Here is a 13,859-nt window from a genome sequence, read left to right on the forward strand (position 1 = left end):
ACAGGGACTTTTTTTGGTCAAATGAAGAAAAGAAGTTACTGTTTATAGTACAGTCTCAGATTCAATTAGTTTATTATTGAGCAACATGTACTACCGAAAAAATGAACAGAAATCAGGACAATGGGTGATAAGAATAATAAAGATATTTAGAAGGTGGCAAAAAGGTAGCTGCTGCCAGGCCAAATATTTATAATGACTGTTTTCTAAATTGTGTATGTTGCATACTTTTCAAAAAATAAAGGAAAAAATAAAAACCCTGCTCAGAATATGTCATACTGATTTCCCATTTAAAGCAAATTAATTTCATTAAAATATTGAAAATCAATTAAGTTGGGAATTTCTCTAAGGGGATGACACCTTAATCTGTTTGAAAAGAAAATATGGAGGTTTTCTCTAAAAATAGAAATTATATCTAAATCTATATAATTTTTATTGTACTTCCATTCAAAAATAAGTTTGTATACGAACTGTTTAAATGTCTGAGGAAACACTGTGAGAGAAAAAATAACATGCATTTATAATTCACAACACTCACTTTCTTCCTCTTCCTTTTATAGAAGCTTTAGAAAATTGCTTTTTTTATGATTTGGCAAATTGTATTTATTTTTAAATGAATCTCATTTATTGAGATTGATAATTCCAGGTTTCATTTGCTTTGAAATTGCATTTTCCAATTGCTTTGAATGATAAGTTCTGGCAAGATGTGGTCTAACATGCCAGTCGAAATAGAAATTTAAAAAAATCAGTTGACCTCCTCTATAAATGTAATAATTATCTTTTATACTAAATTCAAAACATGGTAAGATTGAAGTAAAAAAAATTACCAGCACAATGTTCACCCTAAATTCTTTAAGAACATGTAAATAAATATTAAAGTATTCACAGAAAATTTCCACTTGAAAAATCTTTAAAAATTTTAGTCACCGTCCAAATGTATTTTCTATCTCGGTTATCACAGATGGAATATTAGAAAATAATTTATTGGTGCTTACTCAGAAAATTCTTTTTATTCAGATACCAAGTAACTTTAAATATAAAGCAGTCTGATTTATTTTGTAGTACTACAATGGAAAGATGGCCCTGAGGTACAACAAAATAGTCATGTGCCTTCTAAAACATCAGAGCACAATTACATTCACCTCAGCAATGTTTTAATACTAAGGGTATTTTGAATGAAAACGAAATCTCTGAAAATGTGACAGAGATGTAATATCTCAATAGCAACACTTAAAACAGTCAAAACATTGAAATAGTGATGTCAGATATGGAAGAAAAAACTACAATTTTTTAAAAAAAGTACTCCTACATTTTGAGGAAGTTGGCAAAGTGAACTATCAAAATAAATAAATTTATAAGTGTTACTTTAGGATAATCTGTATACTGGACCTCAAAAAAATAGTACAAAGAAAAAGTTGATTTAAATAATTCCAAAATAGAGTGAGGCCTACTTCTCGTTCTATTTTGGAGTTACTTAACATTTTAAAATACAATATGTAACCAGTTCTATATTCTTAAACACACACACACACACACACACACACACACACACACACACACACACGTGACCTATCACTTGGTATCTCCCATGTAGATGAGATCCTTGGGCTTTGCAGTTCTGTTACGTAGCCAAGGAGCTCTCAGAGAGAGATTTAGAATTCCCAACATCTTTCCAATTAAGAGCCCATTTTCCTTTTTTCATGAAAAGAAAATATTCTGGCTTGAGGGAGACTTCTTGAAATGCTTTACTTCATATTTTAACTTATTTAAAAAAAACTCCATTTTAGTATTAGGCAACTAGAATATTGTTACCCACTCTATCTTACATCACAATAATTTCAGAAAAAAGACTTTTGTGGCTATAGCCTCACCATCAAATTCCACTTGTTCATTCCTTTCTTTTGGACCATACAACATGTTTCTCAAGTTAAATTTAAATCTGTTGATATTTAGGGTTACCTACTGGGTGGTATGGCATAGGATGCTTTAGAGAGTTACATTCTCATTCAGAGTAAAAATCTCATTTCCATACTGTGAGAACCCAGAAAACACGTCTAAACTGATATTTCCAGGGTAGGAGAGAAAGACTTGAGTGGCAAAACCAAGTGATATTTTAAATTTTGATCCATAAGATACACTCTGGCATTCAGCTAGCTCAGTAAGACTACTATTAACTGCCAGTAACCTCTGATCACAGGCCTCTTCCAGGCTGAAAGGAAGGTACTCCCCATGTCTCTAACAGCAAGTACTTTACTTTTTGAAGTGTGAATTCTAGGCATTTAAATGTTATATAGAAAGAGTCATTTAAAATGTAATTCTTCCCTTCTGCTTAAACTTTTAGTTGTAACACATTTTAACAATGCACACAAAGAAATCCAAGGGCAAAATTAAACATAAAAGGTGTATTGTCCTTTTTGGTTCTTAATACATTCGCCCCCAAAGTAGCAAACTCCTAGCTACTTTTTAAAGTAGATTAAAATCAAGATGAAAAATGTCTAAGGCATGTCAAATTATAGCCTTTATTAGTTAAAGATTCTGTTGGTTGTAAAACTCTGTTGGTGGCCATTTTGGCCTAGCATTTTTAATATTATATAAATGAGCCTAGAAATGACAGGGGGTTGGGAAAGGGACTTCCCTTCTTAAATACAATAGTTAAAGGGGGGTGGTGGTGGTGGTGGTGGTGGAGATTTTATTTAGAATAAAAAATAAAAAAGAATATTCAAAGTCAGGCATTACCAAAATTTGAAAATATAACAAATTAAAATACAAGAACAGTGCTATATGATTGAAGATTTAAAAACCTTTCTAAACACTCTGAAGGAGGTAAATATGTAAACTATTTGGGAAATAAAAATCATATTTTTCTTTTTCCCATGCAGGTCTCCCAAGTGATAATCTAAAAGTCCTTAAATTATATGGCAATTTTGTAGCTATTAAAACATATAATAGATGTTTAGGCAGTGTTTTAGAGTTTTATTAGCATGTGCCCTTTAGAATGATGGTCTTAGTTTTTATTAATCTAGTGAAGTCTAGTCAAGTTGGGTTAAAAAGCTACTCTATTCACATACAAGTTGTTAAGGATGCTTTGTTTGATCTCTCATGAAATTACTGAGCAGTGAACATGTTTCCTTTTGTGTTCAAAGAAATTTCACAAGCCTACTTATACCAATCAACTTCACCACCTTTTTAAGTGTTTGAAAAATAATACTCTATTATTAAGCTTTAAAATATATGTATATTTTCCTTTTTTAAAAGTATTTTTTTTAATTGATTTCAGAGAGGAAGGGAAAGGGAGAGAGAGGGAGAAACATCAATGATGGGAGAGAATCAGTGATTGGCTGCCTCCTGCACGCCCCGCACTGGGGATCGAGCCCGCAGCCCTGGCATGTGCTGTGACTCCTGGTCCGGTCGTCGTCTTTGCTAACCACTGAGCAACACTGACTGGGCTCAAAAAACACTTTTAAGGAAAGTGATTCTTGGTTAGATCTTAAGTTGTACTTGCTAAACTTTAGGTGTAAATGTCCTTATAGTCTTCCTGATTAGAAGGCAGATAAAAGCAACTAAAAAGACCTCAAATGCAAATAAACATTTCTAAACTGAATATACTAATTAACTTCTCTCCCCCAAAAAGCACAGTTCATTTGGGTGAGAAATGTATACTTTGGTTAGAAAAAGAAATTAACCAATGATTAAGTGTAGAAATTTCCAGAGTTTTAAGAAGTCTGTAGTTCTAACCTACCATGTTTCCTCGAAAATAAGACATCCTCCAAAAATAAGACCTAGCACATGGAAAGATAAAACATCCCCTGAAAATAAGATCTAGTGCAACTTTGGGAGAAAAAAATTAATATAAGACACTGTCTTATTTTCGGGGAAACAGGGTAGGTTTCATTATGTGGTCACTGCTCTGATTGATGCCACATTCGAGTGTGAGGGCTACTATGAGTCAATAGATGGCAGTCCATCGCCTAGTAAAGAACTGAAGATGACTAAACTCACCATGCATTCTGCTTTTACTCAAGATTAAATATTGCCTAATTGTACACATTTGGATATTGCCTATATACATAATTATTTAACTATTTTATTTTAGATGGATATATATGTATACATATTTCTGAACATACAAATTCTGCATTTATACTTGCATAGTAAACTATTACTAATTTTACTTTAGATTTGATAATTATGAATTGGGATAGTTGCTCCAATATTATTTTGAAAATTAATCAATATTTTAGGTTGAGATAGACTTTTCAAAATGATTTTGTTATACCCACAGATAGAATATAATGTTATTCTCTCCAAGATAATTCATTTTGTTTAACTATTTTTTCCTAATTATTCTTTTTATAATTTGTTTTTTAAAAGCTACAATATTAAACAAATATTCAAATATTTGTTATACTAAACACCAATTTCTAATCTTCTATGAGAGTTATATAAGAATATAGATGCAAATAATGAAAAGAGTGACTTTAAAATAGTACTATCATCACTTCAAGTTTTCAAGATTGGAATTCTCTAAGTTAGGGGAAAAGGGAAAAGAAATGCAATATCAAATCCATTAGACTATTACTTAATTAAAATACTGATAAAACTGCTATACAAAGAGTGACTGTGATCTTGAAAGTATAATATGGTTGAATTCCAATCAAGTTTAGACTATAATAAGGATTTCATCATAGTATGTTAAGATAAAAATGATACATAAGCATAGATATAATGTACCTATAAGTTACATCTATAAAAATATATATGTACATATATGGGTATGTGTGTGTGTGTGTATATATATATATTTTAGTTTTATAGTGAAGACTTTAAGAAAACACAATTTGGGATTGAGGGATAGCTGAGTGAGTACAGCTTTCTACTAAGAATCTTTAAGTAAACTGATAACAGAATGTAGGAACAAACTACCGATATTATTCCTTGCTTCTTGGGCCTGTGGTAAGACATATTGGTAGTGTAAGTCTGCTTATTGGTTTACCTTTTATTTCATAAAGAAAATAAAAAAGCAGTAAAAAGACATGTTTTGTAAAAACTTTGCCTTTTCTATTTTTACTACCTGTCTTCCATAGAGAAAACTTTTAAATATGTTAATCTTTAAGAAAATAGCTTTTAATTACATTGCATAGCTTTAAAATTAAAAGTAATTTTTATTATTGTCTCTTGCTCAGCACAACATACTTAATACATTAAAAGAAATGACTACCAGGGTTTGGGTAAATTCTCAGAATTATTTAAGCTGGTTATTAGAAATGAACTGACTTCATAATATTGAGCATTAGTAAATTGATTCCATAACAATGTTTTCTGCTTCTAGTTAGCCTAAAATCACAATAAAAAGGAAAGCAAAGAACTGAATAACAAATAGTATTAGCAGATATTTATACATGTTGAATAAGTCAAGAGGGGCTTAAGCATATGACAGTTGAATTGTTCTATATGAAAGATACACTAAGCTTTGTCTAGCTTTATTAAAAATATATGTAAATATTTCAGTAAAGCCAGAAAATTGATAATGGAAGATACTGTGGACTGTATGCTTGTGGACTGTAGATGATACAATATATTAGACACTGGATTACTATTTTTTTTTTTATGGTTCCTAGCATATACTTTTCCCTCTTTAATTTGAATTTAACCCAGGAAGACTGAGATACCATGATGTAATCATTAAACAATGTGAGCAATAAAACACAAAAATCTTTTAAGAACAGGAAGATAAAGGATAGAGTAGTGGGCAGGGGAGAAGAGAAAAAGTACTATATTATTGCTCTCTCAGTGCAAAAACTCTTCAGATGTTTATTATCTTCCAGCAGAAGATGCTTGTCTATATTTTATGGTCAGCAGTTCAGAGAAGGGTAAATAGGCTAGGTCTTGGGGAAAATAAAAAAGGTGTTTCTACTCACCGTTAGGTGATACTGCCTCCAGATTTCTGGGCAAGCCTGGAAAATAAAAATATTGATCAGTTGGGAGCATGAAACAAGGTACTTTACAGCCTGTTGGTTTTGGCATAACCCAGCATCCACCGGTGTCGGTCACAGGAAAATAAGAAGCTTAACAGAAAGGGTCTGCATTTCAGCTTCAAAAACCTGGCTAGACAGTTTAATTGAATTTTACACTGGTTTAACACACTCCCTGCCATTGTCAGAAAGCCAGTAACAAAGTTTTCTCTCTCTTTTTTTCTTTTCGGGTTAGAAGTTCCGGGCACTAAGATGTGATTAAGAGCCATTACTCGGTTAAACTGATAAATGAACAGCAGTGGTTAAAATCAATGAGACCCACCAAGTACACCTTTTTAAAGAACATTTTGAACCTTGGTAGTATGATAGAAAACAATTCAATAGCAACTGCCTTTAAGACTTCACTGTGGTTACATAAGGTATTTCTGATGTCTGCTGCCATCTTTTGCCTAATCACGTTCTAACTTTCACTCCTCAATGAAATAGAGTAAAAAGAGAATTAAAACAAAGCCAAACAAAATCTCAAGAATTAAAGTCTATGTCTTTTCCCTTAAAAGTTGAGTCTTCTCCATCTTTACATTTATAGAGATGTAATTTAAAAAAACCAAAAAACTTCAATAAATTTATAAAAGATGGATTTTCTGAAACCAGAATAGGTAATAACAAAACAAAACAAATAAAAAACAGCAGCAACAACAAAAAATTAGGAGATGTTTTCTTATGGATACATATATAAATCTTCTTTCCTTATACCTGAATTATGACTCTGATAAGGAGAGACACTCTTCCTAAGCCAAGTTTTTATGAAGAATTGATGAGTTTACCATCTCAGAAAAAGAACTGTTGATGATAGAAAGTGTTTTTTAAATAACTATATTATAGCAATGGTTTTAGCAAATTAAACCACTAACTAAGTAAATGGCAATTCTTAAAGTAAATGTGAACTTATAGCTTTTGTTAAAAATGTGTATGTACATATACATACGCATGCCTAAAATTAGAATGATTTAAATCTTTATAATTTTTGACATACCCTTTGAAACAATTCTTTATCTGATTATAGTCCTTCTTGTCTCATTTATTTTATAGGGTAGTGATAAAACTAACAAAGAGGATTCATATCATTTAAAAATATTGTAGGTATGATAAGAATTCAGAAAATAACCTTTAATGGCAAAATCTCTGATTATATCATCTTAAATGATTGGACAAAAAAAAAGAGTAGATATGTTCCAGCTATGCTGAATATTTTATCCATTATGCTTTTTAAGCTTAACTTTCCTATGTAATTTTCTCCAGAAATGTATGGAAAATTATCTGTGGTCAGATTTCCAATTTAAATGCAATTCATGCAAACTAAAATGTCTGACTAAAAAATTTCACTTTAGACACAGAAATTTGTGGGTGAACCACACTGATCAAAAAGAAAACTAGTTTTAAAAAGTAGAAAGCAGCTTCAGAAGGCAAAGATCATGTTAGGCAGTAAATAACAGCCTCAAACCTATAGTTTACAAAAGTTCTTAAGAATATATACATATTGTTATATATAACTATTTTTATTAACTTATTTACACACAAAAATCTAATGTAAAATATTTCTTTAAATATTCATTTTCTGCTTTCTATCACAAGCTTTTGCTGGGTATATATATATAATTTGAGTTGGATTACTGTAGAGATAAGCAAGCAGTTATTTATACATTAGTTATGGGTAGTTCTTGATTACCACAGTATCCTCAGAATAATACGGTTGAAAAATCGCAATCACTGAGTTGTCATACACTGGCAGTGTGCCACTCTACCATGTGACCTTTTCTTGTGTTGTAGCAATTTAGTAATAAAAGAAAGAATTACTTGGTTTTTGAACAATCATCTGATTGCTCAGTACATGAAGATGATGGATAATATAAAAAATTAGTAGTGAGAGACATGATACTTCTTTTCTCTTCTTAGGCAACAGTATTGCAATTTTAAAAAATCTTCCTTGACCAACTCAGAAGTACTTTTACTCAGCATTCCCATGCATGTTTCATTTTACTATTTTCTATATAACATACTTTTATGTAAGGTTAAAAAGAAGTAGAATATTTTCACTTCAAAATAGGTGCCAATATAAAATATACATCTTTATTTCTAAATATATGACATATAACTGTATCAGTAATTAATTTTTTAAATGTTAATCTTTTTGCTTGTGGTTTCTACTTCTTTTTACCATTCTGTAGTCATTGTGCATGCACACACATATATACACATGTATACAGACACACACACACACATATATATTCAAATAGAATGCCATAGTATCCGTATGTGTGTATGTATATGTATGTGTAGAAATTTTCCTGCATGGAAAATTTAGCCGAAGTAACTTCTACAGCAAGAGGATTACTATTACAACTGGAACTTAAAAAAAATTAATTTAAAAAGTTTAAAATGAATGACTAGTCTGCTGTAGAACACATCTAAGATGAAAATGCAACAAACTCTTAAAATACAATTGTATTTACTGGTTGTCCTGGTGATCTCACCTTACTGGCACTTAGATGGATGTCAACCCAAAGGGCCTTCTGAGGCTCACCACAGAAACACACACAGAGTGCTTGTACATCTGTTTTAGCAATGTGCTACATTGTTTGCTAACTTTTGCCCAACTAGTTTCCCCCTCTATTGTATTTTGTATAATAAAGCATACATGAATAACCGAGTGTTATTATTCATAAAATTCAACGACGAATCAACACAGTTTGCCGCACCAGATGAATTGAGAGTTTATATTGTGCATTTTCACCCACATTGAATTGTATCAGGTGCTAATTATTGTTTTACCAGAACAACGGCTTAGTGCATCTGTTATTTAATTCCCACTTCCCTATTCTCAAATGTGAACATCAAAGAAAATAAAACACTCAATCTTAAACAGCCCCTGACAGCAGACCAAGACTCAAGTTCTCAATAGACAAGGCCCTTGCCACCAGTTCTCATATTTCCACAACAATGAGCAAACACAAAAACAGCACTAAGCGGCCTTTCCTCCTCCGCAGCTCCCCTTGGCCAGTTGTCTGCCTTGTACTAGAGAGAGCCCTTGAACGCAGCCCTGCTGGGAACACAGCACAGGAGAAAGGATTAGCCTTACTAACATGCTAGCATTTGCAAAAGGGAAGGAAAAAAAAAAAAAAAAAACCCACAAAAAAAAACCACCCCGGTACTGTATTTGGTATATGAATAACCAAAATGCATGAGCTGACAGGAGACCAGGACAGGCCGGTGGCTCCCCGGGAGAAAATGTAGCTGTGATGAGTGACAGGGCTTTCAGGAAATATGTTCACAATCACAGACAGTGAAGGCCATGACCTAGATCGTTTAAGAGCTTGTCTTGTCAAATTATCAAAAGCTTCTTCCTCTCTGAATAAAGAGTGACATAAGTGAGTGTCAGAAAGCTGCAGGCTGACAAGCCAAGCATACAATAACAGAATGCACGTCACATACATGCTGAACACCGCCACTGCTAGCGGCAAATCTTAATGAGAGCGCGGCCAGCCCAGGAGACTCGGGTCCCTGCTGGCACAGCTACTCATCTCACAAAATCCTTCAGCTCCCAGTCAGTTAGGCGCTGACACGACAACTACAATTACGAAACACAACTTTTTAACGGAATCCTCTGGTGCTTTGTCAAAGCCTCTGCTGTTAGGAGCTGGCCCCCTCAAGTCACTGCAGCAAAACAAAAGATTTAATAAAACAAGCAATATTCATGGATGGTGAATAACATAAATAAAAGAATAGAGAGGATAATTTAGTTTAAAATTTGTCAAATGAAAAGATATGGGAAGAAAAGCATCCCAGCTTCTGAACTCAACCACCCTAACTTTCCCATATGTCCGTTAATGTAATGTGAGGTGCCTTCGTTAAAAAGAATGCCCTATTCTGGAGTCTCGTCAGCAGGCTCTTTATAGATTACAGTTTTCAAGTCATCCGATTGCCCAGTTATCTTGGCAGTCATTGTGTATATACACTATTCCTCAGAGACATAAAATATTTACACAGGCTATGATACATGTACATTGAATATATGTGAAATAAAATTTATCATATCATGAAGATTTTAAAGATGTGAGCATTAGCCTTCAGTCAATCATAGGAATTAAAATTCAAGATAGATTACTATTTTAATAGTGCTTGTTATATTTATATTAGATAAAAATGTGTCATTCATGGTAAGAGGAATCATAAATATACAACAGATATATGTGGCAGTGTGTACAGAATCCACCTAATTTTTCCCCTCACCAATCAGTATGGAAAGCCATGCATTGGTCTCTATCGCTAAGCTGCCTCCAAAATGAATCAGACTTCATAAAATCATCTTTCCATCCAAGGTCAAATCTTAATCAATCCCTCTACTCTTAATCCTCTGTAATCAGGGAAACTGACAAGCCTAATTTTTTGCTTAAAGATATTTCTCTTTGATATTCTCCTCCTAACTTAATTGCAGTTATGAGGGCATAAAGTTTGTCAGTAGTAGGTTACATTTCCATTTTATTTGAAAACATAATGGTTCATATTTTATAGAAAATTATATCAAAAGAATCAACCCAAAAATAAAACAGATTATACACATTATACTGGGTTATCTTAAGCAATCGTATTTTCATTAAAACATTTTTTTTTTCACACTGGAGAATCACAAATATTTTTGGAGACATCTTGATTGTGATTCTAAACATCTTTTTTTATTTTAATTCTGGACATCTTACTTGTAATTCTAGACTACTAACATAAATTAATTTTATAAATAGTTGCTAATGCTTGTATAGTATACCTGCTAGTTGTTAAAGGTATTATAAAGTAAAACAATATGAAGGCCAGTAAATGAAGCAGGATAATGTAGCGGGTGAAATCGGTAATTCTAGAGTCAAAATGGTTGAATTCAAATTCCTGGCTCTGCTCTTTATTATCTTGGGCAAGTCATGCATCTCTATGCCTATTCTTCACTGATAAGTGGGGACAGCAGTACCTTTAAAAGGGCTGTTGCGACAGGTAAAGAGTTGGTAAGTATGAAGTCTTAGAATGACATCTGACACATAGCAAGCACTTAGTTGTATATATTGTTGCTGTGATGATGTCAATTTGTCACTCTATATATACACGCAAAAAATGATCATGGGGAAATTCAACAAAGTAGCTGAAATAGGTGAAATCTATTTGGCAATGGTCAACTCTTGGATGTAGCCAAACTTGAGAAAGCAAAAAAACCTCACAGTTTAAGTGAGCTATTGATAAGAAGTGAGACCCCTCCCCCCCAAAAGAACAAATAAAAATAAAGATTTTGTTATGATATAGCTGCTGTGGCCACTTTCTTTGCATATAAAACAATTTCAGAAACATCACTGAGCATCCACTATATGCAATATATCTATTTTCTTATTCAAGTAAGGTCTACTCAGTAATGTTTTTAGTTGTTAAAAAATGGGTATGATCTCATATTTTCTAGTTCAATTTTGGAATTAAAAAAACCCTAAAATATCTTGATCACTGATAAAAAATAAAAGTATTCCACACTCAAATTTACTTTCTTTTTCCACAATGTTTAAACAATAACAACCCCAGCTTCCTTCCTTGCCTTTCCTCTTTCTTTCTTATAATAGACCATAACTACAGTAAATATTTTGGAATACATCATTCCTAACTTTTTTCTATGCAAATCTATATACATATATAAATACTTGTATTTATATAAAATAGGATTATACTTCATGTGCTATAATGTAATTTATGCATTTCTCATTTAATGGACTAATAACTTCTTCATACTCAATAATCATTTCTATTTAAAAAAATATATATTATTATTGATTTCACTGAAAGGAAAGGAGAGGGAAAGAGAGAGAAACATCAATGATGAGAGAGAATCATTGAACAGTTGCCTCCTGCAAGCCTCTTAATGGGGATCGAGCCCACAACCTGGGCAATTTCCATGACTGGGAATCGAACTGTGACTTCTTGGTTCATAGGTCTACATTCAACCACTGACCTACACCAGTGGGCCAGAAATTCATATTCTTCATTACAGCAAGAACATGAATGTAACTCGTCAGTTTTCATTATAAATTCTCTATGCACATGTAACTGGTACTCTGGTATTGCAGAGAGGTCTGAGGTGTGGCTACAAGGATATATACAGTAAAAATGAAAGTTTCTTGATCTCCTTAATTTATAGGAGGTTAGGGCATCTATAGTTACCCAGGGCTTCAGAAATCCTTTGTGAATTAGCAGAAAATCCAGAAGGAGGGAAGATGAAAAATGACAAAGGGTGGAGGACAGTATCCTCAGATGGTATGAACCTTAAATAAATCAAAGCTATCTCGAGTGATGCCATAGCTGGCTTGGCTCAGTGGACAGAGCATCAGCCTGAGAACTGAAAGGTTCTGGGTTCAATTTTGGTCAAGGGCACATGCCCAGGTTGTCGGCTCAATCCCCAGGGGGGGCGTGCAGGAGACAGTTGATCAATGATTCTTTCTCATCACTGATGTTTCTCTCTCTCTCTCTCTCTCTCTCTCTGAGAGAAGAGTAGAGGCAGCCAATTAGAGGAATGTGAGTCAAGAAAGAATGAGCAGGAAGCATTTGAGAGGGTTGCAGGAGAATATTTTCTGTGGAATGCCAGGTGTTTCAAGAATTTAAAGCATGGATGGGCCTGGCTAAATAGTCCTAAGAACCTGGGTCCAGAATAACTCTGCTTCTAAGTAAATCTTCATGAACAGCTTCCAGGACAGTGGAAAGACTCTAAACTTCTTCAGAAGGAGCAGTGGGATCCAGGTTTGAATTGGCCACAAGGGAATGCTATATCAGTTGAGCATACTGGGAAAAGATCAATTAGGTCCAGAACCTTCAGCATATAATTACCAAAAAAAACATGACAGTTGGTCTTAGGAAACTTAGGGGAAAGGATGCAGCCATCTCTCAAGTCGGCCACAGCCTAACACTATCGTAAAAACTTATATTCTCTGGGGTTATTAATCCTCCAGGCCATTTTAGATAAAGAGTTTAACATACATTAGAGGCCAAAATTAAGACGTTAAGCAGAATGGGCTATAGATTTAATTCACAGCTGATTATACAAATCATTCTTAACTGGTCTGTACTAAAATACTTAATAAAAAAAATGCTTATGATAATATCAGAGCTCATTCCGTTAAAACAGGCAAATAAAACTGTATCTGTAAGAACTCTTTGGAAGAGTAAAAAAAAAATAAAAAATGCTATTAAACATACCTGCCGAATAGGAGAATTTTGCTAAGAAAATTATATTTGGCATCTGATTGCAGAGAACAATAGTATAAAACAACAACTTAGGATTTACTAACTTAGTAAATATTGGAAAAAAAGTTTAAACTACTTTGAAATGAAATGACAACTTCTATCTTTATTTTCTATATTAGAGGTCTGGATGGCGATCAGGGCCAATCTGTGGGGCAACTGGTGGGGCGATCCGGGGGCCCCCACTGGGGGCCTGGGGCCTGCGGGCTGGGGGCAGCTCCTGCATTGAGCTTCTGTCCCTGGTAGTCACAGTGTGCATCATAGTGACCGGTCGTTTCACCGGTCATTCCACTGGTCGTTCCCCTGTTTGGTCGATTTGCATATTAGGCTTTTATTATATAGGATAGTCTCTAGTCTTGAGAATCATATTCAACATCACTAGTAGCCTAAGAAACACAAATTAAAAACAATACCACATTTTCTCCTTGTCTGATTTGGCATAATTAAGAAGAAGAAAAAAATCCTTACCTGACGATATATTTTATTTATTTTAGGGGGGAGAGAGAAACATTGATAGGTTGCCTTTCATATGCATCCTGACTGGGAATCGAACTCAAAACCTAGGTAAACCTAGGT

At 33.5% G+C, this 13,859-nt stretch overlaps 1 protein-coding gene across 3 annotated transcripts in view; it reads right to left on the reverse strand.

Annotated features, from left to right (window-relative positions):
• The window catches only part of ZCCHC7 (zinc finger CCHC-type containing 7), a 155,845-nt gene that overhangs the window by 16,081 nt on the left and 125,905 nt on the right, over positions 1-13,859 (reverse strand). For all 3 annotated transcript variants that reach the window (XM_036433347.2, XM_036433346.2, XM_036433348.2), the window contains exon 6: positions 5,916-5,951. In XM_036433347.2, the coding sequence (XP_036289240.1) occupies positions 5,916-5,951 (36 nt within the window). The remainder of the gene's footprint in view (positions 1-5,915; positions 5,952-13,859) is intronic.

Source organism: Pipistrellus kuhlii, unplaced genomic scaffold, assembly GCF_014108245.1.
Source record: "Pipistrellus kuhlii isolate mPipKuh1 unplaced genomic scaffold, mPipKuh1.p scaffold_m20_p_12, whole genome shotgun sequence".
Lineage (NCBI taxonomy): Eukaryota > Metazoa > Chordata > Mammalia > Chiroptera > Vespertilionidae > Pipistrellus > Pipistrellus kuhlii.